Raw genomic sequence first — 27,385 nt, 5'->3', positions numbered from 1 at the left:
TAATTTTGTACACCTCAATCAGGTCCCCCCTCAGCCTTCTCTGCTCCAAGGAAAACAACCCCAGCCTGTCCAGTCTTTCTTCATAGCTGAAGCGCTCCAGCCCAGGTAACATCCTAGTAAAGCTCCTCTGCACCCTCTCCAAAGCAATCACATCCTTCCTATAGTGTGGCGACCAGAACTGCACACAGTACTCCAGCTGTGGCCTTACCAGCGTTTTGTACAGCTCCATCATAACCTCCCTGCTCTTATATTCTATGCCTTTTTAACCACCTTATCCACCTGTTCTGCTGCCTTCAGGGATCTATGTACATGCACACCAAGGTCCCTCTGATCCTCTGTCTTTCCTAGGGTCTTACCATTCATTGTGTATTCCCTTGCCTTGTTAGTCCGTCCAAAATGCATCACCTCACACTTTTCAGGGTTAAATTCCATTTGCCACTGTTCCGCCCATCTGACCAACCCATCTATATTGTCCTGTAGCCTGAGGCTTCCCTCCTCGGTATTTACCACCCCACCAATTTTCGTGTCATCTGCGAACTTACTGATCATACCTTTTACATTCACATCCAAATCATTAATGTAGACCACAAACAGCAAGGTACAAAACTATTGTAATTGTTCAGTATACTGAGCTTTGCAATTCACAAAGACACAATCCCAAACCTATCACATTTCAGGAGAACCCAAATGCAAATAGGACCATAGAACCAAACATATTTTCAGCAGGGGAAGCCATTCCGTCCTTTGTGACTGCCAGTTCTTTGCTAGAGTAATCCAAAACTAATCCCACTGCGCTGCTCTTCTCCATAGCATGGTATATTTTTCTGCTTCAAATAGTTATGTACATTTCTCTTAAAAGATGCAATGGTGCTTGCTTCAAAGATTGCTAATGGAAAACATTGTATGCTTTAACTCTTGCGTGAAGAAATGTTGCTATGTACACTCTTAGTGGTAATTTTAAATTGATGACACATTGTCACTGACTTCCTATGAAAATAGCCTTTCCCTACTCACCCTATCAAAATGCATCGTAATTTATTTTAAAATCTCTTCGATACCTCCTTAACCTTCTCTGCTTCAGATCATGTTTATTCAAACTAAAAATAGTTACTGTAAAGCAACAATAAACCGAACTTGGCCAAATTACACACAGTGCTCCCTTAAGTCCTGTTTCCACTTTGTAGACAGAAGTTTAATATCCATACAAAAAGAATTTAAAATAAATCACTGGAATGCAGCAATGAGCTAATTCTAACCAGAGTCTCTGGCTAAGTAAATCAGACACCACCCCACCTCATTCGCCCTCATCCACGAGTACAACTGCATCAGCCCCATTGTAAACCCATTGCTGTTACAAGCTCGGCCCTTGCTCCCTAATATTGATCACAATTGTTGTGACTAGTTGTTAATACCCAGGCACCAAAAATGTACTCCTGTCACTTTAGACCTCTGAATGTCTGTGTGTGTGTGGGGCAGGTATCTGTGCTTGTGGGGTGTCTGTGTGTGTGGGGGGGGAGGGGAGGGGGCATCTGTGTGTGTGTTGGGGTGTCCTGTGTGTTGGGGGTGTCCTTTGTGTAGGGGGAGGGAGGTGTCTGTATGTTTGGGGGGGTTGTGTGTGTGTGTGTTGGGGTGCCTGTGTATGTGTGGGGAGTGTTTGTGGGGGTGTATGTGTGTGTGTTGGGGGGGGGGATCTATGTGTGTGGTTTTTTTTGGTGCTGCTGGTGTGGTGAGGTGTGTCTGTGTTGGGGGGTGTTTGGTGCTGGTGGTGTGGGGGGGGGGCAAATGATGATGATGATGATGTTTACAATTGCGAGTTGCTCCCGTCCCCAACACCAATAACTCTCACCTGGGAGTGGACTATGTATTTGATGGGTGTGTGCATTGACGCCAGATTTAACACTATACAACCAATTAACGGTGTTTGGGAGCCACCGCCTGCAGGAGTTGACCATTAACAGGTCCAGGCAATGGGCGGTCGAGGGGGTCATTCGGCCTGACTGCCTGCCTCACTGTGTCCCTGGAGATGGAGCACGCGGTGCCTGCCAGCATGCTCGAGGCCTTCCGTGACCAGTGGGCACTGGAGGGGCTGGGGTGCGTCATCATCCCCTGGAAATAGAATTTTAATTTAATGTGTTAATGCCGGTTAAGCAAAGCTTCGATTTCAAAATTCTCATCTTTGTTTTCAAAACCTCCATGGACTCGCCCCTTCCTATCTCTGTAATCTCCTCCAGCCCCACAATCCCCCGCCCACCCCCCCCAGATATCTGCGCTCCTCTAATTCTGCCCTCTTCAGCATCCCTCATTATAATCGCTCCACCATTGGTCGCCGTGCCTTCTGTTGCCTCAGCCCTAAGCTGTGGAAGCCCTGCCTAAACCTCTCTGCCTCTCTATCCTCTTTTAAGACGCTCCTTAAAACCTACCTCTTTGACCAAGCTTCTGGTCTCTTGCCCTAATTCCTCCTTATGTGGCTCGGTGTCAAAAAAATGTTTTGTCTTTTAATACTCCTGTGAAGCGCCTTGGGAGGTTTTATTACGTTAAAGGCACAATACAAATACAAGCTGTTGTTGTTAAGTTTCCTTTAAACTTTTTTGTTAAATTACAATTTTTTTATTGTGCTTTAAAAAGGGCCATGATGTGGAGATGCCGGTGTTGGACTGGGGTGGACAAATGTGAGAAGTCACACAACACCAGGTTATAGTCCAACAGCTTTATTTGAAATCACAAGCTTTCGGAGCGCTGCTCCTTCGTCAGGTGAAGTGAAGAGATGCATATAGACACAGCATATATAGTCACAGAACACTGCCAGATGATTACAGGTAATCTTTCTAACTGCCCTTTATCACACCTCGGCAGAGAGATAATCACAGCAATCAAAGGTGTGAATGGTGTCCAAACAGTCAGTCAGGAAAACATTACATCAAAGAACAATGAGGTGGGGTCACAAGGGGTCAAATGTTGCAGATGCTGGGGTCTGTATGAAAAACAAAGAACAAGCAAAATACAATATATTTAAAAAATGTTTCTATATTGTATTTTGCTTGTTCTTTGTTTTTCATACAGACCCCAGCATCTGCAACATTTGACCCCTTGTGACCCCACCTCATTGTTCTTTGATGTAATGTTTTCCTGACTGAACTGTTTGGACACCATTCACACCTTTGATTGCTGTGATTATCTCTCTGCCGAGGTGTGATAAAGGGCAGTTAGAAAGATTACCTGTAATCATCTGGCAGTGTTCTGTGACTATATATGCTGTGTCTATATGCATCACTTCACTTCACCTGATGAAGGAGCAGCGCTCCGAAAGTTTGTGATTTCAAATAAAGCTGTTGGACTATAACCTGGTGTTGTGTGACTTCTCACATTTAAAAAGGGGCACATGGTTGCCTTTTAATTGGGCAATTGCCTGTGATGAAGAGTCAGTCAGCCTGTGAGAGGTACACATTGTGCACGAGCTGACACTCGCTCACAGGCTGTTTACGATAGAAAAATACTGCAGATGCTAGAAATCCAAAATAACAACAGAAAATGCTGGAAAAACTCAGTAGGCCAGGCAACATCCGTGGAGAGAAATTAAGAGTTGACGTTTCGGGTGAACTCTTTTTCAAAACTGGAAAGGAAATAAAATAGATCGAAGGCAGGACTGCGATAGAACAAAAGAAGTAGAGATATTAAGAGGTATTCAAAACCAGACGAGATGGTAATAGGACAGTGGAGACAAAAGACGGCTCAGATTAGGTGTGAAGTGTACTGGCAGGATGAGAGACAGCTGCCATGTGGGAGAGAGAGAAAAAAGAAGGGGGGGGGGAAGGGAAGACCCAAAACAAAGGGGAGGAAAAAAATATAAGTAAAAATGTAAACACAGGCTGTTTACGTCGCGCGAGTCCCAGGGAGTAATAGGCGCGACCATTGTTGGGAAAGGGGGAGGTCAGTCCGGATCAGAACATCAGCAGCGAAATTATAAACAACGAATAAACTTCTGCTAATACACGTCGCTGGCGTTCATGATTTTGACTCTAGAGAACATTTTTTGAAACGATGATCTTTTCAAACTTTGAAAAGTGCTGATTTGTCATCGAACAACCCCTCCCTTCCCACCCACATCTCGGGATTTACTAACGCCCAAATCTTGTGCAATCGCACTCGCGTGGATCAGACCACTATTGAAATGGGGGGGGGGGTATTGTTGTTTGAGATCAGAGTGAGGCGAGTCGAGGCTGCCGACCGCACACCCGCCAATATTGCAGTGAGGCGAGCGAGCGAGCGACTGACAGTTGGAGCGCGAGCGTGAGGCTGCGTTGAGTGAGCGAGGCCGGGCCCCTCCCCCAGCTCGCGCTCACAAGATGGCGGGCGGCGGTTGGTGAACTGTCCTCCAACGCTGCCGCCGCCACTGCTCAAACTTTTCTCCCGAAGTTTCTCCCGGGGCCGCGAGCTCGCCGCCCGCCCGCCTCCTCGGCGACCATGCATTTCTCCATCCCCGAGACTGAGGTGCTGAGCGGGGACAACGGCTCCACGTACGTGGTAAGTAAAATGATTTCGGGTGGGGGGCTGACGGCAGTACACGGAGCAGTCGGGCCGCTGGGAGGGAGGGAGGCTGCCGCCGCCGCTGCCGCTGCTGCTGCTGCTGCTTTCTGGCCCCGGAGTAAGGGTAGAGAGGGAAGGAAAGGGCGAAGCGTTTCTCTCCCTGAATGGTGCGGGTGCGAGTTCGGGAGAGACGTGTAGCCGAGCCCCGGGCATCGGCGGTCGGGGCTGCTGCGGTAACTGGTGCAGGTTCACGGGTCCGTGTCGTTGCAGGTCTGGTCCCGCAACGCCACGGAGCTCTGTTCAATTTGGCCTCGCCTTTCCTCGGGGGTTGACCGCTGTTGTTTAATAGTTTTGTAATCTCTTTTTTTTTCTCCAGCCCCCCCCTTCACCTTCCGACGTGTCCGCAAGTGTTTGTTTAATAGGAGACATTGTGTGTCCGTGTAATGTTAACCCAATTTCTGCCGTCCGGGTTAACATTACTCGGACACACAATGTCTCCCATTAAACAAACACTTGCGGACACGTCGGAAGGAGATTACAAAACTAGTGCAAACAGCGACCAACTCCCCCGCTGTACCCCACCCCTCCTTGGCTAGGCGTCCATAATACTTCTTTACACTTCTGTTAATGCGCATTGAGCTGTGTTTTTCTCCAAGTTAAAGGCACCATATAAATGCAAGCTGTTAGTTGCCAAATCAATAGCTTGAGGCAATCCTGCTGAAGCTGTGCAAGTGCAGTAGTCAGACCGCACCGTGAGTACTGCAGTCAGTTCTGGTGACTGAAACGCGAAGGAAACGCCAGCCTTGGAAGTGGTATATATAAAAAAATACTTTAATCGGCTCATCCCGTGTCAGAGCAGCGACTTTGTGAGGTTAGCTAATGAGATGGGACCTTTTGTAGGTATACAAGGTGTGAAGTGGAATAGAAAAAGTTACTTGGCAGCAAAATTTCAGATTAAACTACGACAGAGGTACATACTGGTAAAAGATTAGTTCAGGATAGATGTCCAGAAGCATTTCAAGCAAATAATTAATATCTGAAATTCTATTAAATTATTCAAGGTGCAGTTGGATGCTGTGATGGTGAGAAGATAAGTTTCTAAGGAAGGATGATCCAAATAAAAAAAGATGGATCTAAGCTAAGATCAAGCTGAGGTGTCTCCTCTGTATTTCTGTTTCCTCTGATCTAATTTAACTCTGCAGACTCGTATATAGTACATCAATATGTGAAGAGATAGCAGTATATTTGCTTTAGTACTTCAAAAATTAGACAAGCGAATCCAGTGTGTAGGGAATCTGCTAGGCCACCCTCTTTGAACATTAAAAGAAACAACTTGTATTTATATAGTACCTTTCATGACCTCAGGATGTACCAAAGCACATATGAGATTAGCGTGTAAAGTTAAAGCACATGGGATTGGGGGCAAGGTACTGACTTGGATAAAGAACTGGTTGGCAGACAGGAAGCAAAGAGTTGGAATAAACGGGTCTTTTTCCGAGTGGCAGGCAGTGACTAGTGAGGTACCGCAGGGATCGGTCCAAGGACCCCAGCTGTTCACAAATATATATAAATGACCTAGACGAGGGAACTAGATGTAATATCTCCAAGTTTGCAGACGACACAAAGCTGGGTGGGCGTGTGTGCTGTGAGGAGGATGCTGAGAAACTCCAGTATGATTTGGACAGGTTGGGTGATTGGGCAGAATCATGGCAGATGCAGTATAATGTGGATAAATGCGAGGTTATCCACTTTGGTGGCAAAAACAGGAAGGCAGATTATCTGAACGGCAATAGATTGGGAGAAGGGGAAGTGCAACAAGACCTGGGTGTCCTTGTGCACCAGTCGCTGAAGGTAAGCATGCAGGTGCAGCAGGCGGTTAAGAAGGCAAATGGTATGTTGGCCTTTGTAGTGAGAGGGTTTGAGTACAGGAGCAAGGATGTCTTGCTGCAGTTGTACAGGGCCTTGGTGAGACCACACCTTGAGTATTGTGTGCAGTTTTGGTCATCTTATGAGGAAGGATGTTCTTGCCATGGAGGGAGTGCAGCGAAGATTCACCAGACTGATACTTGGGATGGCAGGAATGACGTATGAGGAGAGATTGGGTCGATTGGGCTTATACTCGCTAGAGTTTAGAAGAATGAGGGGATCTCATTGAAACTTATAAAATTCTAACAGGACTAGATGCAGGAAGGATGCTCCTGATGGTCGGGGGAGTCCAGAACCAGGGGTCACAGCCTAAGGATAAGGGGTAAGCCATTTAGGACAGAGATGAGGAGGAATTTCTTCACCCAGAGTGGTGAACCTGTGGAATTCTCTACCACAGAAGGCAGTGGAGGCCAATTCATTAAATATATTCAAGAAGGAGTTAGATATATTTCTTAAGGCTAAAGGGATCAAGGGATATGGGGAGAAGGCAGGGACAGGGTACTGAATTTGGATGATCAGCCATGATCTCATTGAATGGCGGAGCAGGCTCGAGGGGCCGAATGGCCTACTCCTGCCTTCTATGTTTACAGCCAATTAAGTACTTTTAAATTCTGGTCACTGTTTTAATACTGTCAATCTGCACGCAGCAAGGTCCCGCAAACCGCAATGAAACAATGGCTAGATAATCTGTTTGTGATGTTGTTTGAGGGTTAAATATTGGCTAGGACACCCGGAGAACTCCCCTGCTCCTTCTAACCGTGCCATGGGATCTTTTACATCCACCTGATGTGGGGCCTCGATTTACTGTCTCATCCCCAATAGTGCAGCAATTCCCTCCGTACAGCACTGGAGTGTTTGTCTAGATTATTTGCTCAAGTATCTGGAGTGGAATTTGAACCCACAACCTTCTGACTTGGGCGAGAGTGCTACTACTGAGCCAAGGCTTGCACAGTATTATTCTTGTGATGTCTGGGTTGATCAGATCCCATTGTGCGTGATTACATCTGACTTCTGGCTGTGCTAAACGCTAGCTGGTTGAAGTAATAGTCATACTTTTGAGTTCCTTTCTATTTATACAAAAATAATAGGCTCAAATTCAGAAAATACTTATAGTTTGAAATTTGGATGTGATCTGGAGAACAAATTATCATATACAGACAGCCACTGTATAAGTGCTGCCTTGAATATGAGTCTTGCTTAGTGAAATACTTTTGAACTGGCCTCTCGTTCACAAATACTGGGCCTGAATTTGCTGTCGGAGGCTTCCTGTGAGTGGAGGCCTCCGACCGGCAAAAATTCGACGAACCTACCTGATGGTCCTGGATCCACGGAGATTTGCGCTCCTGGGCCATTATGCGTAGACGTGTGGTAGCCCACATATCTCGGGGGTGCATGTGGTTCATAAGTGCCCCTGGGATCAACAACAACTTGTATTTAAATAGCGCCTTTTAATGTAGTAACATGTCCCAAGGCACTGCACAGGAGTATTTTAAGACACAAAATTTGACACCAAGCCGCATAAGGATAAATTAGGGCAGGTGGTCACATAGGTAGGTTTTAAGGAGTGTCTTCAAGGAGGTGGCGAGGTTTAGGCAGGGAATTCCAGAGCTTAGGGCCTAGGCAACAGAAGGCACGGCCACCAAAGGTTGAGCGATTTATAATCGGGGTTGCTCAAGAGGGCAGAATCAGAGGAGCATTAGATATCTCGGGTGGTGGCAGGGTTGTTGTGGGGCTGAATGAGATAGGAAGGGGCGAGGCCATGGAGGGATTTGAAAACAAGGATGAGAATTTTTAAATCGAGGCGCTGCTTAACTGGGAGCCAATGTAGGTCAGCGAGCACAGGGGAGATGGGCAAACGGGACTTGGTGCAAGTTAGGACACGGACAGCCGAGTTTTGGATGACCTCAAGTTTACGTAGGGTGGAATGTGGGAGGCCAGCCAGGAGTGTGTTGGAATAGTTAAGTCTAGAGGTAACAAAGGCATGGATGAGGGTTTCAGCAGCGGAGGAGCTGAGGCAAGGGCGGAGACAGGCAATGTTATGGAGGTAGAAGTAGGTGATCTTTGTTATGCTGTGGATATGTGGTTGGAAGCTCATTTCAGGGTCAAATATGACACCAAGGTTGCGAACAGTGTGCGTCAGCCTCAGACAGATGTTAGGAAGAGGGATGGAGTCTGGCTAGGGAATGGTGTTTGTGGCGAGGACCAAAAACAATGGCTTCCGTCTTCCCAATATTTAATTGAAGAAAATTTTTGCTCATCCAGAACTGTATGTTGCAGGTCTAAGAATTTCACTGGCATTTGCTGGGCAGAAGTTGGACAATCTCCGTCTGCGGATACCCTTTTCCCAGGGATGTGGATGATCTGCGAAGGTTCTTGACGGGTCGCAAGTTCTGGGTTTTCGCACCTCTTACGCACCCGTAGGGGCTGCAAAATATGGGCCCATTGTTTGCATCTACAATTCCCAGAGCAGTTGCAAATGGGCTTCCCTAGTTGTTGAGCTTTGTTTAAACTTCGGCCATGTAGCCATTTTATTTCCGATTTTGAAGTGGAGCTTTGTTTTTGTTTGTTGGGATGTGGGCAATGCTGGCAAAGCACCATTTATTGCTCACCCATAGGTGCCCAGGGGGCATTAAGAGTCTGCCACATGGTGTGGAGCTGTAGGCCAGACTAGTTAGGCATGGCAGGTTCCCTTTCCTGAAGGGCATTAGTGGGTTCTTACAATCCACTCGCTTTTGTGGTAATTTTCTGATAGCCCAATACAACTTGCTATGGTGGGATTTGACTGTTTATCTCCGGGTTGCTAGTACCATAACAAGGCTACTGCCTCTTCCCAATTTAGTATCTGAATTTTCAGTATTAAGTTTTATGTTTGGCATGGCATATTGTTTTAACTGTATTTTTAGGAATGATGTAAGTTTGCATTAAGCTTGCAGTATGCAAGAAGCCACTAAAGGTGTAGAAACATTTAGAAAAATGTTCAAACAGTATCTTGTGTAGTCCTAAAGTAGTAATTTTGCTTGGGAATATTGGCTGTCTTGCTATCCATGAATGATGTGAAATTAACTTGTGTCCATCCCTCCTGAGGGCTTTTTGGACTCTCTCAGCATTGCATCAGTGCACCTTCACTCAGCCAGTTTTGTGAAAGTTCATCATTCCAACTGCTGGCTCTGGGTCAGTTGGAAGGGTGGACTGTCAAGTCTGTCCGCATGCCCGATACGAGACTCCCAAAACAAGCGCTCTACTCGGAGCTCCGACGCGGCAAGAGAGCCCCAGGTGGGCAGAGGAAACGCTTCAAGGACACCCTCAAAGCCTCCTTGAAAAAAGTGCAAGATCCCCACCGACACCTGGGAATCCCTGGCCCAAGACCATACAAAGTGGAGGAGAAGCACCCAGGAAGGCACCGAACACCTTGAGCCTCTTCGCCGGGAGCAAGCGGAAGCCAAACACAAACAGCGGAAGGAGTGCACGTCAACCCAAGCACCCCACCCACCGTCTGCCCCACCTGTGACAGAGACTGTAGGTCCTGCATTGGACTCATCAGTCACCTGAGAACTCATTTTGTGTGGAAGCAAGTTATCCTCGGTTCTGAGGGACTGCCTAAGATGTATGGTAGAATGTGGGAAGCCAACCAGGAGTGTGTTGGAATCGTCAAGTCTAGAGGTAACAAAGGCATGGATAAGGTTTCAGCAGCGGATGAGCAAGAGCAGGGATGGACGATGTTATGGAGCTGGAAATAAGCAGTCTTAGTATCGAGGAAGGGAGGGACGAGTGTTAGAATATTCTTTTAAAAGTTCATTGGCTGTAGATTTGTACTGTTTGTGATGGTGATGTTACAGGTACCAAAACTGTTTCTTTGGGGAAAAAACTTTGCCAAACTAATCTGAAAACTTAGAATTATCGAGTCAAGAAGTCGCCAAGAAATCTCCAAGAATGCAGACTTCATGTCAGCTGCAGTAAGATGGACAATGATGTATTGAAAGGCAATTACATTTTATTTGAATAATTTAAAGGGGGAATCCATCGTGCAAGAATAAAATATAGGTGTTTTTGTTTGTAATTTGAAAAAAAAATTGAGAACTGTTAAGTTTCAACTTGGTATGGCACTATTAAAGTAGGTTTAGAATGACAAAAGGCAAAATACCAGAGAGATGAAAGTTTACCCATTTTATTAGGAACATTAGAGCCCTGCGTCTGGACCAGATAGTTCATTTTTTTTAAATGTAACTAGATTAATCATTTATCTAATAACTTGGTAGTTTATGCAGTGACCTTAGCTCAAGAATCAAGCTTTTATATCACAGTAACCTTTATATTTAACATTTCTTGCTTTTATCCATCCAGCATTTGACTAAATGTGTAAATTCCTTGTCAGGCTTTGTATTACAGTATTGTACAATGCCTGCTGACCCGCTGCTGAATTATTTTAAAATGTTTAGACATGAACAGATTTGGTGATGTAATAAAACAGGAATCTTATACAAAGCAGTTCCTTAGAAAAAATAGGTTTTTAAATCATTTATCAGGAAAGGGCAATTATGAAATTATTTTTAATGAGGAAGGGTATATTTAATGTCAATTCTGTTTTATATATATTTAAAATGTTAGATGTCAACTACAGGCCCAGATATATGTAACAGCACTGCTGGGACTTGGCCATTTAACACCAAATTAGATCTCCGTGTTACTGTATCCTTGGACGCAGTGCCATAATAATTATCTGATGGGAAATGTGGCACTAAAACTTTAATTGCAGACTTAGCAGGATCACAACTCGCCCAAGGTGCTATGGATTTGCATTAAAGCTCTAGTCTTCGCATAAAAGTGGTACAATGCCACAGAATCCATTGCACAAAGGTTCATGTCAGTGCTGCAGTTTATACTTCCTCAGGTCAACAAATGATCTAAATAACAGATGTAGGTTATGTGGGTGGGCTGAGTAACACAGGACTGGTCACACACTGGAAGTTTGGCTGCTTCTAAAATGTGGAATACCTACATGAATGGGCATGCAGTGGTGCTTTGAGTTTTACTGATTGTATAGAGGCAATAACTTGGGTGAATTAAAAATATCACCCCCAGGATCTGCAATATAGACACAGCATCAGTCTTATTCTGTTTAACATTAGTCAGCTTTTGTAAGTTGAAGCCTGAATGCAGTATGCAAACATTTGACCCAGGCAAGTGAGATATTAAATGTGTTTTACCTCTTCAGATACAATACAAATGGATAATGCAGTATCATCAACTTTAGAAATAGTTTGGAAGTAATCTACTTCAATGGTACAACCTCAAGCAAAAAAGTTGCAGTTCCAATTAAGCACCAAGACACTTTAACTATTCCCCATCATCGACACAGACCAGGAATTAATTGTGAAACTTCTGGGTCTATATGGCCCAGTACCACACCATGCATTTAACTGTTGAAGCATTTGGGCAGCAACTGCATCACTGTACTTGAGTAATGGTTCTTGCATAATTTGGGGTTGAAAAATCTTTTACTACCATTGGTAGAGAACATAGTGCCAAAATACACAGTTGTTTAAAATTTCAGTGGTTCCATAATGGATTTTGTAATCAAAATTTAAGTCCATTGCAATTTTGAGGCCCACTGCTGAGTCACAACTGTTTTGACCCCTTGATACAGTTTCTTCTGATAGTGAGCAATAAAGTTAACTGAAGTCAGATATGGATTGAGCTTCCAGAATACTTTTAGCTCTTCTGACTTGTTCTGCTCCTCTGCATCCTTTTTCTTTTTACAGCTTGACCTTGTCCACCATCCTGTTGCTCTTCCTGCTGTTACGCAGTTGGCAACGTGGAAGCTCTTTCAGCCTCTTAAACTTCCTGGGCCTGAAAGTTGCTTCTTGATTGGTGCAAACGCATTAATCAGGGAGCAACTTTTCTAATCCTTGAGGTCCAGGGAGTTTGAAACACTTAGAATCATAGAATGGTACAGCACAGAAGGAGACCATTTGGCCTATTGTGCCTGTGCCAGCTCTTTGAAACAGCTATCCAATTAGCCTCACTCCCATGCCCCTTTCACCATAGCCATGTAAATTTCCCCTTATCCAGTTCCCTTTTGAAAGTTATTAATGAATCTGCTTCCTCTACCCTTTCAGGCAGAGCATTCCAGGTCATCATAACTTGCTGCTTAAAAAAATTCTCCATCTCCTTTTTTGTAAATTACTGTAAATCTGTGTCGTCTGGTTACCGACCCTTCTGAAACTGGAAACAGTTTCTCTTTATTTACTCTTATCAAACCCCTTTGTGATTTTGAAAACCTATTAAATCCCCTTAAAGGCTGTATCTTAGACACTATTGGCTTGAGTCAATTGGGGTGTGTGCCCCAGCGCATGCATCACCTTGAGGAAAAATGGTTGGGGGAGGAATGGAGTTGTAGTTCATTTAAAAGTGTATAGCCTATATGTTTTTTAAGCATCAGTTTTATAGACTAAATATTTGCCCATTTGTCTTTTGCAACGCTGTTTGGTGTTTCTGCATTTTGGGTCCTTCTGTAAATAGGTTCTTATGGATGCAAATGAATTTTTCAGTACAGAGTACAATCTCATTGCAAGATTTTTAAGTGGTTAATTCAGTGTTTGTTTTGGGATTCTATTTTTTTCTCATGCAAAAATGTTATTATCTTTGTATACCAATGAATGCGCAGCCTGGTTTCGACCTTGGGTTCCTGTTGTATTTCTGCTTCATTCAGTGTGACAGTTTGCTGTACATTTTAGAACAGTCAGCTGTGCAAAATTTCTGGAGTGAATTTTTTGTTGTACAGTTCAAAATCTATCTACTGTAGTTGTAATTCAAACTTTCTCAAGTGCCAAGATTCTTTCCATTACACATTCTTCAGTGATTAAAATGGATACATTGTAGATTTTTTTTTTGAGCTTTGGTGTGCTTTGCCAAATCTAAGTTCATTTTAATTTGGCAAAGAATGACATAATGGATTGCTAGAAATTGAATTTGTATGTTATGGAATACTGTAAATTGAGAAATATTGGATTAGTTGCACAGCACTGGCTTCCTGCTTATTTGCATTTACCACATTTACATCCCAAACTCATGGCAGACTACAGAGGATCATAGTTACTCACTCTCCCTATCGTATGTATCACTTTGGTTCTCTCCTTCCCATCCCTTCTAATTAACCTGTAGTTGGTGGCAAGTGTGCACTTTTCTTGCTGTCTGCTATAGTCAGTAATATGTATTGATGGCTTCCCTAGTTTTGGCAGTACTGGAGACCCACTTTTTATGGGTTTTTGGAGCTGCCACTGGATTTGATGGAGAAAACTAAAAATGGCTTATCTAAAAGAATGCTATGTAAATTATTGAAACCCATGTGTTGTTTTGGAACCTCCATGGTTACTCCTTCATTGACATGCTGTGTACTGCAACTGCATCACAGCTTGCAGGTTGTGGGTATCGTTGGCTAATTCAAAGATTAGCTTATCCACCGTTTCAGGAATTTCCCCATCAAGGGTCCCACTACCCTCCTCCAGGTGCTCATCTGTCCAAAGCTGTTTTCTGGAGGTGGCCAGGTTACTGAACCGCTGCTTCACGTTGACCCCTCACGACACATTTGTGGATTTAAGAAGGCTTTCAACACTATACATTGCAGTCACATGTTCAAAATTCTGAATGCATACGTAATTCCAAATAGTCATAATATGCCATCTCAGCATAGTATGACAATGCCAGAGTAATACGATCCCTGGATGGCGATAGAGCCTTTTTGGATTAAAGCAGGACTCTTCAAGCCGATATGCCTGCACCCTTTTTATTTATCATTGTGTGAGACTATAATGAGGAAAGCAAATACGGTTTTACTATTTGTACAAAAAGGAGTCCAAGATATCCAACAAGAAAGATCATAGACTTTGATTTTGCAGTTAGCATAGCTCTCTGCAGTGACACAGTAAAAGATGGATAGAAGTTATTAAACAAGGTGGAAAAAGAAGCTGTGCAAGTTGGTCTTCAAAGGAATGGAGAGAAAATCAAATGCATAGTGCTAAATGTCAACCAAGAAAACCAGAGAATTGAGAGCTTTGCAAAAAGAAGCATTAGAGGAGGTCAATGACTTAGGATCATGCTGTTAGAACAACAAAAGAAGATTGATAGATTTTTGTTAGGTAAGGTTATTGAGGGATATAGAACAAAGGCGGGTAAATGGAGTTAAGCTAAGATTAGCCATGATCTAATTGAATGGAGGAACAGGCTCGAGAGGCTGAATGGCCTACTGTTCCTATAGTACTTTGTAATTAACTTGCATTGTATCCAGGCAGATAGTGCTTACTACTGGCATTACTTAATTGACCCGAAGAATCTCATTTTTCTCATCAAGTTGAAGGACATCAGGTCATACTGATGCCCTTCAACTTGATGAAAAACAAAAATAAATGGAGTAAAAAAAAATACTGGAAATTTGAAAACAAAAACATAGAAGTCTGGAGTCCTGAGGAAGAAATTTGACCTGAAATCTCAGATGACTGACTTGTTTCTCCACAAATACTGCCTGACCTGAGTTTTAGCTTTTTCTGTTTTCGTTTGCAAAAAAATTGTGCGGGTTAGTTGATATTTCACAGCTTATCCTGTTTTCAATCAAAAATATATTGTACTGCTTGGCACAAGTTGTTTTGTTAAAGCAAGTACTTCTCTTCCACCCTAGTAAATATTTTTGTATTTGTCGTAATGCTGCCAAATGTAAACAAACTAACCATCAATTCTCTATCCAGCACTGACGACTTGTCTAATAATAAAATGGGCCGTTTACTACGTGAGTTTACAGAAAATCTATTGGCAGCTGTTCTTGTTCATCTGTCTCCCCATCCAAATTTCTCCCCTGGTCCAGCACATTTACTCTTGTGGTATGTTTCTCTGGCAGCCCTCCAGTACGATCTTTTCTCGACAGAGATGGGGAAATAAATTATATGCAGGAAATCAAATGAAGGTCAAAAACGTGAAATGTTAGCTCATCTTTTTTTCTTTTAGGTGCTGACCACCTGTGTATTTGCAACATTTTCTGCTTTTTTTTTGGCTATTAGTATTGGAAGACTACCTGACTGCAGGTCACCACACATGAGTCTGACCTGTTTTCACTTGATGTCCAAACACGTACACTTCCCATTAGGAGATCACTGGATAAAGACTAGGAGGTGGAACCCTGACTAATTTATTTTTGACTTCTTAGCCCAAGATACAAAGAACTGTTTCAGCATCCAACTGCCGCTGTAGCAAAGATCAGCCAACTCCGCACAGTTTGGAAGTCAAACTTGGGACTTTTTGGTCATTGTGATATAAGTTGTATTTCAAAACCTTCGTTTCTTTACCCACTACAAGTATTTAAATCTTTTGGACTGGTACTTATCCATGTTCTGACTTTTATCAATCAAATGTACATAAATGGAATCATAGAATTTTACAGAATAGAAGGTGGCCATTTGGCCAATCATGTGTGCGTGGCACTGGAAGAACTATCCAATTAGTCGCATTTCACTGCCTATTCACCATACCCTTTTTTAAATTTTTCTCGAATATTTAGCCATTATCTTTTTAAGAGCTGTTGGGGACTGCTTCCCCCACTGAATGTTTGTTTATATATTTAAAAAGTCTACTGACCTCTCCCTTTTCTTTGATCTTAAACCTATGCCTTCAAATTACCAATTCATCAGTGGAAATAGTTTTCCTCCAATTTACTTTATTAAAACACCTGTATTGGACCTCTTACCTTCTCTGTTGTCGTGAAAAGTGCCTCACTTTCTTTGAAGTCTCCTTCATAACTAAAGCCTCTCACCCGTTCTAGTCAATCTCTTCTGTGCCCTTTCCATTGCCTTGATGTTCTTCCTAAAGTACAGCACCCAAAACTGGACACACTGGGCCGTGTTTTGCGGCCCTACAGGAGCGTACAAGTTCTGGGGTTAGGCATCCTCGGGAGATGGGCCTCTGTGGGTGGTGAGTTGTGCTATTTGCCCAACTTCTGCCCGCTGAATGCCTGTGAAATTCTTACACCTGGTAAAAACAGGCATAAGGCCAGCTTTTACCAGCTTGAGTTTTTTAAAATAGAAAAATAAAATTTTATCACTCATTTATACATTAAAAACCCTCCCCAATAAGAAGTTAATTTTTAGCCACGTTAAAACATTCAATTTTTTCAAAAAATTGAATTTTTGTTTAAAATATTTAATTAAATGGCATTTTAATTCATTTTAAATTCATGTGTTCGTATATTTTTTTGTGATCCCCATTCATATTTATGGGGATTCCGTATGTACGGAACTCCCATAAGTATGAATGGGGATTCCCTACTTTTATTGGTTGGGCCGACCCACGTGATCCCAGGGGTGCTTGTGAACCGCATGCTCCCCTGGGATACGTGAGCCTCTCCCCGCGCGGACCCAGAGAGGCCCAGGAGCGTAAGTCTTCGTACCTCCCGGGCCACCAGGTAAATGCGTAGGTATTTTACAGGTCTGAGGCATTCGCCCACGGGAAGACTCCAATTGCAAATGTCGGGCTAATATTTTAATATTCACGTGACACTACTGTAGTAGCTATGGTACTCGACTAGTAACCCAGAGGTTCGGAGTTCCTAATCCAACCACACCAAGTTGCGTGAAAGTGAAACCAGGAAATCTGGCAACTTGTGGGCTGAAAAAAATAGAAACATAGAAGATAGGAGCAGGAGTAGGCCATTCGGCCCCTCGAGCCTGCTCCGCCATTCAATGAGATCATGGCTGATCGTCCAAATTCAGTACCCTGTCCCTGCCTTCTCCCCATATCCCTTGATCCCTTTAGCCTTAAGAAATATATCTAACTCCTTCTTGAATATATTTAATGAATTGGCCTCCACTGCCTTCTGTGGTGGAGAATTCCACAGGTTCACCACTCTGGGTGAAGAAATTCCTCCTCATCTCAGTCCTAAATGGCTTACCCCTTATCCTTGGACTGTGACCTCTGGTTCTGGACTCCCCGGCCATCGGGAGCATCCTTCCTGTGTCTAGTCCTGTTAGAATTTTATAAGTTTCAATGAGATCTCCTCTCATTCTTCTAAACTCCAGTGAGTATAAGCCCAATCGGCCCAATCTCTCCTCACGCCATCCCAGGTATCAGTCTGGTGAATCTTCGCTGCACTCCCTCCATGGCAAGAACATCCTTCCTCAGATAAGGTGACCAAAACTGCACACCATACTCAAGGTGTGGTCTCACCAAGGCCCTGTACAACTGCAGCAAGACATCCTTGTTCCTATACTCGAACCCTCTCTACGAAGGCCAACATACCATTTGCCGCCTTAACCGCCTGCTGCACCCGCATGCTTACCTTCAGCGACTGGTGCACAAGGACACCCAGGTCTCGTTGCACTTCCCCTTCTCCCAATCTATTGCCATTCAGATAATCTGCCTTCCTGTTTTTGCCACCAAAGTGGATAACCTCGCATTTATCCACATTGGGCAGAATCATGGCAGATGCAGTATAATCACCCAACCTGTCCAAATCATACTGGAGTTTCTCGGCACCCTCCTCACAGCACACGCCCACCCAGCTTTGTGTCGTCTGCAAACTTGGAGATATTACATCTAGTTCCCTCGCCTAGATCATTTATCGTGAATTGCTGGGGTCCTAGGACCGATCCCTGCGGTACCCCACTAGTCACTGCCTGCCACTCAGAAAAAGACCCGTTTATTCCAACTCTTTGCTTCCTGTCTGCCAACCAGTTCTCTATCCAAGTCAGTACCTTGCCCCCAATCCCATGAGCCTTAACTTAACACACTAATCTCTTATGTGGGACCTTATCGAAAGACTTCTGAAAGTCCAAATACACCACATCCACTGGTTCTCCCTTATCTATTCTACCAGTTACATCCTCAAAAAAATTCCAGTAGATTAGTCAAGCACAATTTAGCTTTTGTAAATCCATGTTGACTTTGTCTGATCCTGTTACTGTTTTCCCAAGTGTTCTGCTATTACATCTTTTATAATGGACTGTAGCATTTTCCCCACTACCGATGTCAGGCTTACTGGTCTATAATTCCCCGTTTTCTCTCTACCACCTTTTTTGAATAGTGGGGTAACATTAGCTACCCTCCAATCCATGGGAACTGTTCCAGAGTCTATCGAATTTTGGAAGATGACCAGCAATGCATCTACTATTTCTAGGGCCACTTAAGTACCCTAAGATGTAGATTATCAGGCCCTGGGGATTTATCGGCCTTCAATCCCATCCATTTCCCTACAAATACTGATTTCATTCAGTTCCTCTGATTAGACCCTATGTTCCCCGACATCTCTGGGAGGTTATTTGTGTCCTCCTTTGTGAAGACAGAACCAAAGTATGTATTTAATTGGTCTGCCATTTTTGTTCCCCATTATAAATTCCCCTGATTCTGACTGCATGGGACCTACGCTTGACTTCACCAATCTTTTTCTCTTCACATATCTATAGAAGCTTTTACAGTCAGTTTTTATGTTCGCTGAAAGCTTACTCTCATACTCTATTTTCCCCCTCTTAATTAATCCCTTTGTCCTCCTTTGCTGAATCCTAAACTGCTCCCAATCCTCAGGTTTACTGCTTTTTCTGGCCAATTTATATGTCCTCTCCTTGCATCTTATGCTATCCCTAATTTCCCTTGTTAGCCACGGTTGAGTCACCTCAAGATTGCTAATTAATCCTTTCTCATTACATAATACCCTGTCTAAGATGGCCTGACCATCTTTGTTTTAAAAAAAAAAAAAAAAAAAAAATTTGCTAGTTGGCTTTAATTGAAGGGAACCTACCACCTCTATTTGGTCTGGTCTACATGTGACTCCAGTTATACATTATTTGGTGAATCTCAAGTGGCTTAGCAAATAAATGTAGCAGTAGACACTACAAAGCGCAGCAGAAGGCCTATCACCTTTTCAGAGCAACTAGGGATTCTCCAGGAAGGCAGTGTTGCCAACGTTGTGATTTTTTTTTCCCCAATAGTGGCATAACCAGTGATTTGTGCAAGTTTGGAATCAACTCTTCGTGTGAAAAGGCATATCTTTTGGAACATAGTTACAAATTGTACTGGCTGCTGCTGTAATGATTGCTGTTTTTTTTTAAAGTTGCATCAGGTAAAGTTGTGTAAAATGGCTGCAAATTGCAGGAAAATAGAATTTGAAACAAATAGAAAGCTGAACTATAAAGCCAGAAATAGAATACAAATTGAACAATGTCATGTTAAAACTGTAGTACTCTGGTCAGAAAATACTTTGAGTTCTGCAAAGTTTTGATCACTAAGACACAAATGAGAGAGTGCAGAGAAAAACCATGAGGCTAATTCCTCAACATCACATGGAAAAATTTAAGACGCAAGTAGTATTTATTCATCCTGGAAAGGATGGTATGAAAAGGGGACCTCGGAAGAAAATAAATGGTACAGAAAATAGAAATAGAATTAGAGAACACTGGTTCAAATGAGGAAAAGGCAAAATTAGGATTTGTATCAAGAAGTTCTTGATTTTGCTTGTGGCAATGTGTTTGAAGGAATTACAGGTAGACAGAGGAGGCAAAAACCATGGACTCATTTAAAGCTGCTTTTACATTTCTCTCAGGCTGCTGGTTCCAGTAAACCAGGTCTCTCTCAACCAGTAGCCAGATGAAAATAAAACAGAGAGTTTTAGGCCAGCAGGGAGAAACGCCTGTTTTTCACTGGTCTTTGCACTGCTGCTGGTCTAGCTCTGTCCATTACAAGTGTGGCACAATTTGTGCAAAAGTTTTCAGCATCACGCTGGTGGTGACAAAATTTGTGACCTGCTGAAGAAACTGCGGCATTTTGTGCATTATGACATATCTGTTGATGTCAAAACACAATTCTTTGTACATTGACTGACTAATTTGTGATGGCTGTAATGTGCATGCACAAACCTATTGAATGCTCCATTTGCTGCCAGTTCAGAGAGACCAGGGAAAACTGCAGTGTAAACTGGGAAGGGCAGTGCTGTAAGCTGCTCTCCAAAGAATAGGTCGGCATTATGACACAGTTTGACGTGATTGTGGGGGAGGAGAGAAATTAGGTTATTTCCACATACATTAACTGAGTTAGATTGAATGCACTTCCTAACGGTATTTGTCTTGTGACGACAAATGATTATGTTCATAAACATACTTCCCTTTTTGTTTTAAATACTTGCGATTCTTGGGAAGCAAAATTACTGTTCTCACTCAGATTTTTGACCACTATGTCCACTCCACACTGAGCCAAAGTGACAGTAATGCCAGAAAAACATGCAAATTGAACTTTTGTATGCAAGTAATGCTATTTTCGGCTACCACATATGGAATATAAAATGTTATCACTTAATAACAGCACAATAAAGATAACTGATGCAAATATATTCTTTGGTATAATTCCAATGTTTGGGAAAGGGGATGTTCGACAAGAAAATTGAGTAAATGGATTGCTGGCAACGTGAAAACAACAATATATTTTTATAACTCCAATTTTACTGTTGCAGGCCTATAATATTCATGTGAATGGAGTGTTACACTGTCGAGTCAGATACAGTCAACTCTATGGACTGCATGAGCAGGTGAGTTAAATTAGTTTGTGTTTTTGTAATTGCAAGAAATAATGGTTTAAGGGCAGCATGGCGGCATAGTGGTTAGCACTGTTGCCTCACAGCGCCAGGGACCCGGGTTCGAACCCGGCCTCGGGTGACTGTCTGTCTGTGTGGAGTTTGCACATTCTCCCCGTGTTTGCGTGGGTTTCCTCCGGGTGCTCCGGTTTCCTCCCACAGTCCAAAGATGTGCGGGTTAGGATGATTGGCTATGATAAATTGACCCTTAATGTTAGGGGGATTAAATACGTGGGGTTACGGGGATAGGGTGGGGTAGGGGTTAAGGGGATCGGATGGGATATGTGTCGGTGCAGGCTCGATGGGCCGAAATGGCCTCTATCTGCACTGTGGGGTTTCTGTGATTCTGTGAAGGGAATAGAAACTATTTGTGAAGAGAATTAGCCAATGTTGTGGACAGTAATGATTCCATTCTATTTTGTATATAACTTGCAGTAATGGGCTCCCAGTTACCACAGAAATATATTTTTTCTGGCAAATACCAGTTAAAATTTGCTTTGGCGCCTCTGGCAAATGCAAGTCGTTCAAGTCAGAGACAATTGCCTGTGGTTCAAAAGGGTAGTGGTTTTTCACAAAATTAATATGAACAATTATTAAACAAAGTATTTATTTAGCAAAATAAAATGACAATTGCAGAGTTTCCCTAATTTTGTGTGTTTAGTTTTATGATGGTACGTAGGAAAATGTTTACAGCTACAGTGAATATTTTGGTGAAAGATTGGGTAGGACCAGTAATGAATAGTGGCAATAGTGTTTCTCCTGAGATGCTCAGAACCAACATGTTTAGTATTACCTAGATACAAATCTACACATGTTTCTAAGGCTTCAGTTTTCAATGGGTTCTACGTCTTGTGTATGATCCTGCATTTTTTTTCAGCTGAGAAAAGAATATGGGACCAATGTACTTCCTCACTTTCCTCCTAAAAAGATTTTCACACTAACGGCTACAGAGGTAGAACAACGTAGAGAACAATTAGAGAAGTACATTCAGAGTGGTAAGAGCATATTAACCAGTTCCTTTTAAATCTAATTCAAATCAAAATTAGCAAAATCTGTGCTCAGATATTTGGACTCCTCCACTGCTAGCGTGAAGTAATTTAAATCTGCCTTATTAACACCATTCTGAAGAAGTGTAAATTATAAATGCACTCTGGGGGGGAAAATAGTAGATTCACTCCAATTTGAGTTCAATATGATCTTGGGTTAGAGATAGAGACATAGTAAACATTTTCTGTAAAACACTATTGGAGAAAGTCTTTCCCTCTTGCTTTGGTCATTAGTTGCATTAAGTTTTGAAGATAAAAATATTTTTGATTTTCAATTTCATGTTTTGAACCACTTCAGTATTTTTCTTTGATTTTCATTTATTTCTCCCATTCCCTCCCCTCCCCCAAATACATACGCACAGTTTTAATTGGTCGTTGAATCTTGTATTTATTACAGCTGATGCTTAGTTAAATTCTCATTCACTCATCCCTACAGCTTGATGGTCTGCAGTGCAACTTGTAAATCTCTGATGCATTTAAATGATGCTAAGACAGATGAAACCTAATATACATGTCACTTCAAACTTTACTATATTAGTGGAATGACGACTTTACTCAATATTTGATTCTGCCACGGCAGCCGCTGATCACTTGTTTGAGCAAGGTTTAAAACGCTTTGCATAAAGATTCTACATGAATTAATGTCAGTTCTTTGCTTTTCCTTTCTCCAGCCCCTCCCCTCCTATTCTCCAACTGAGGGGGTAGTAATAAAGATATTTCAATGCTTTTGCTGACCTTGAGCTATTGACAAAGTGGTGCACAAGAGTAGCAGAGCTCTGCACATGAATTGTTTAGGCAAGATTAAGAATTCAATATTCAGTGATGCAGTGGGATAGAACCTAGTGCTACTTGAATCATAACAATATTGCTGCCCTGTTCAATGGGCCTGGAACCAGGGGTCCGCTACCTGCAGTCAATGTATCATTGAAGAGCCTAATCGCTTGAACCAACATTTGAGTATTCCTTTTTATTTCTAGTCTTGTTTCTGACCAATTTTTTTTTTCTACATCAAATCTTTTGTGCTCTTTCGCAGCTTCTACACCCTCGATTGATTGGCTCACTGGTGCCCTTTATTTCAATTTAGGTTTCAATTGCATCCAGCTAAAGTAGTCATAGAATAACTTTCAGAAATCTCCTAAAACTAGAAGAACCTATGCATTTACATCTGATTTTATTTAGGACTGATTTTCTGTACTCCACTTAAGAACAATCATTTTGTTAAACTGTTTTATCTTTATCTTAGTACGCCAAGATTCCTTGCTGGGCGGCAGTGAGGCATTCAACAGCTTTCTCAGAAAAGCACAACAGGTATGTTGATAATGGCCAAGAATACATCAAAAGGAATGCTAGCAAAAAAGATTGTATACTTTCTTCCCTGCCACCTTTGTTGATTTCCCACACTAGTGTATGTTAAATAGTGAATTGAGCTCGCAACACAGTACTATATAAAGGGACCATCTTAATTATTGTGATGCTTTCTAATGCTTAATAGGTAATTTTCATTTTATTTTCCAATTAATGTGACCTTTGCTGAATTGATGGCCCTCTGGCTGTGAACTCGTGCCTAACTCCAGGGTGTGATCATGTAATCTACACTGACACGCCAGTACAGTATTAAAGGAATGCTGCCCTTTGGATGAGATATTAAACTGAGCTCTTGTCTGCCTGCTCAGGTGGGCTTTAAAATGACTCTCACTTTTCAAAGAGGAGCAGGACATTTTCCCTTTGTCTTGGCGAATATTCTCTGCTCAGAAAATATCAACAGAATAAAGATTAATTGGTCATTTATCATATTGGCCTTCATGTTATTTTGCACAAAATGGTTGTTGCATTTGCCATGTCAGTGCACTTGAAAGCATTTCACAAGATAATTACTGATAAAGGCCGTTCGCCCCACCTTAGTTCATCCACCCAGAATGACAAGTCGCCTCATTGCAGTATCCAATTGGTTTGAGAGATTTTGTTGCTTGCATTTTATCGAAGTCCAGATATTGTCAAATTTGCATTTTACTAATTTAAACTTGTGAAGCCTTATCCCATATACCACAGTGACAAACTAAAAGTACATAATAGTGGCAAACAGCTCCATTCTTGTCATTGTAATTGTTTTGTCAACACTAGATCAAAGAATAGGAGAAAAGTGAGACATGCTTTTTTTTTCAACCTTTGTTAATGGTTACATCTCATCTGTCGTTGTGTCAAATAACTTTATTTCGTTCATTTAACTTTACACTTTAGATAATGCAAAATCAGTTTAGGAATTTTATTTTCAGCTACTTGCATAACTAAAATTAACGCTTACAAATTTGCAAAATAGTACTGCCAATAAAGAGTGTGCGATACTACAAAAACAGAAAAATTGTTTTTAACCAGTACAATATTCAAAAGTTTTCTAAACAAACTTTTTTATTAAGTGTTCACAATGAAGCAAAGTTCAAATATACTTATTAGCCTCAAGTCAGCATTTAAAATTTGACTGCTAAGATTAGCTAAGCATTTTGTGGTGTAATCATGAGGTGTGTAATAAAACTGTACACCGATTTAGTTGCATCACCTTACCATTTCCATCATATAGCGATGGCTCAAATGCTAATTAATATTAACAGCTGAGGTAACTTTTATTAAACATCGTGGATCGAGCCAGTTTTTACTATGTTTTAACTTTTTGGGACTTTCAGGAAACGCAACAGATTCCAACACAAGAAGTACAGCTTGATGTCTACCTGTCCAATGGACAGAAAGTGAAAGTCAATATTTTCAGCTCCGACCAGACAGAAGATGTGCTAGAGGTAAAAAAAAAATCTACAAATTGTATTATGGAATAGCTGGAGTCATTTTAGCTAAATTTGCTAATAGGCATTCAGTGGTGCTCACTGGGGAATTTGACCGTTTTTAACAGTTTGTCATTTCTGTGCTGTTTTACAAATCTAGAACTAAGGAGAAGCATTTTTGTACCTCTCCAAACATTTGAATATTGAAGATTTGTTAAAATTCAAGTTTCTTTATCTACTACACTGGGGTATTCTTGCTGTGACAAGTGTTAAATTATTAAAATGCTAGTGTGGTGTCGACTGGCATTGCTGAAATACCAGTGTTCTTTCACTAACGAGAAAAATCTTTAAAATCTTAAAGATTAAACTGAGGATTAGCTTTTGGAAGATGCACTGAAACCAGGTTGTGCCCAGTTACACACAATTGGCTTCTATTAATGATGGATAGGATCAAATATAGAACCCATATTTTTAATCCTAAAGCTGTTCTGTTAATATATTCAGACTTCATTCAGAATCGTACTTCCTACAATTCCCTGTCACTTGTATGGTAGAAGGAGGGTAAAGTGGACAGTCTTTTAAACCCATAAGACCCCACATACTGAAATTAGAATTTAAATCATTCATAAAATGTTGCATTTTTAAATCGAAATTTGAGTTATTTTTTAAAGAATATGCTAGGGCATCAACATTCTATACTGTGAGCAGTACAAAGCTAATCCATACCTATGATCCCAAGATAGATACAAAAGGAGCCCATGGAGCCAATCTTGGTCTATATTTCAGAAAGAACCTCTTCTGCAAATGCCTCCACCCAGTCATCGAATCCAACTGATTAAATAAGTTTTCACCTCCACTGCCCTACCTGCATACTTCAGATCACTTCTCAATTGCCCCTTTTAGTGCTAAAAAGCTCCAAGATTCTCTGATCAATTCCTTTATTATGGATCAGTCTAGTGTTCTTCCTCTGAACCACTTCTCTTCTCTCACTGACCTAACCAAAGTTCAGCTGCAAACCTAAAATTACCTGCAATTAAAACACCATTTACCGCGTCAATATTCTATGTTGTGAAAAGGCAAGGGTTTTAACATATAGGTTTTTGTTGGCTAACTTTGTATTTTGTATCTGTCATTTCTATTTTCATGCTTCTATTTCTTATACTGTTGGTTTGACCTGTTCAATTTTGTAGGCATAGCATTTTGTTTCAGGGGTTATGGTGGAAACGTACTGCTTCATTGATTAATTCAAAATCTACCAATGAAGGAGAAGATGGTTTCCAGATCATTCTGCTGTTGAAATTCAAATAGGCTAAATTAGCTGTAAGAAAACTAAATATAGAAACTGACTAGATGAACACTAGGCCAGATTGTAAGGAGATTCTGATCATCTTTTGTTTGGACACCCAAGATATGAAGTCCTGAAAGGGACAGGATTCCTATTTGGATGGTGGGTCTGTTTGTGCATTAAAAAAATAATTGCGTTGCATTCAAAGAACAAGAAAGACCATACTTGAAGGTAAGCAATCTAATCTGGTATAAAAACAAAATGCTGGAAACACTTAGCAGGTCAGGGAGCATATGTGGAGAGAGAGAGAGAGAGAGTTAACATTTCAGGTTAATGACTTTTTGTTAGCGATGTAACAGGTTTTAAGCAAGTACAGAGGTGGGGAAGGGGGGAATAGAACAAAAGGGAAGGTCTGTGATAGGGTGAAAAGCAGGAGAGATTAAATGACAAAAGGGATGATGGTGCAAGGCACGAGATGGTAATGGGACAAGTAAAGAAACAAAAGATGAATCATTGGCCCAGAACTTCGGGTCTCCACGGGTGAGTACGCATGGGGTACTCACCCGTAGGCCCAATGGCAGTGCCAGTTTCCTGCATGCACTGCGCATGCGTGGGAAACCGGCACTTCTGTTCCCCTGAAAGGAGGGGTTAAGAGGTCGAACGCGTGCGCAGGAGAGGCTGCGCGTGCGCATCGAACTTACGTTTTTTTTGCAGGTTTTCCTGGGAGGGTAAGTCTCCAGAAGTTACACATAAAAAGCAGTCGCAAGGCCTGCTTTTTACAAGGTAAGTGGCGAATTAATTAAAACATTTTTTCCACAGGTTTATTATTTTTAAATACTTTAAAGAAAGGTAAGTTTATTTTTAGCCCTGTTAGAAAATAAGTGTGTTTTTCAAAAATTTAAATTATTGTTTAAAATAATGATTTCATGTAATTTATAGTTTATTTATTTAAAAAATGTGATGTTTTTAAAAAATTTATTTGAAGATTTAATGATGTTTTGGGGCTCATAGTATTTATAAGTTTGACAGCCCTTCCTGTCAAACTTATGAATGAAGCATTCCCTGCTCCCCATGGCCCACGTGATCCCAGGGGACGCATCAAACTAACTGCGCCCCTGGGATACGCAAGCACTGCGCGCCGGCAGTTGGAGCAGGCCCAGGATCGGAATTCCACGGGGGCCCACAGCTCAACGGCCAGCGCGCAAGGTAAGTGCAGGTCGGGGACTTACACCCACGG

At 41.9% G+C, this 27,385-nt stretch overlaps 2 protein-coding genes across 7 annotated transcripts in view; both read left to right on the top strand.

Annotated features, from left to right (window-relative positions):
- Window positions 1–27,385, top strand: part of eif2b4 (eukaryotic translation initiation factor 2B, subunit 4 delta) — a 293,112-nt gene that overhangs the window by 23,680 nt on the left and 242,047 nt on the right. The window lies entirely within an intron of this gene.
- The window catches only part of snx17 (sorting nexin 17), a 93,532-nt gene continuing 70,348 nt past the window's right edge, over window positions 4,202–27,385 (top strand). The window contains exons 1-5 of one of the 5 annotated variants that reach the window (XM_085997493.1): window positions 4,202–4,521; window positions 20,927–21,001; window positions 21,924–22,041; window positions 23,336–23,400; window positions 24,771–24,881. In XM_085997493.1, coding sequence (XP_085853619.1) covers window positions 4,462–4,521; window positions 20,927–21,001; window positions 21,924–22,041; window positions 23,336–23,400; window positions 24,771–24,881 — 429 coding nt within the window. In that variant the 5' untranslated portion in view covers window positions 4,202–4,461. The remainder of the gene's footprint in view (window positions 4,522–20,926; window positions 21,002–21,923; window positions 22,042–23,335; window positions 23,401–24,770; window positions 24,882–27,385) is intronic. The other 4 variants (XM_085997494.1, XM_085997492.1, XM_085997497.1 and 1 more) reach the window with 4 other exon arrangements.

This window comes from Somniosus microcephalus, chromosome 9 (genome assembly GCF_052327205.1).
Source record: "Somniosus microcephalus isolate GS21.2 chromosome 9, FLI_Smic_1.0, whole genome shotgun sequence".
Lineage (NCBI taxonomy): Eukaryota > Metazoa > Chordata > Chondrichthyes > Squaliformes > Somniosidae > Somniosus > Somniosus microcephalus.
Note: the sequence above shows the minus strand (reverse complement) of the source record. Positions and strands in the feature narration are given on the sequence as shown.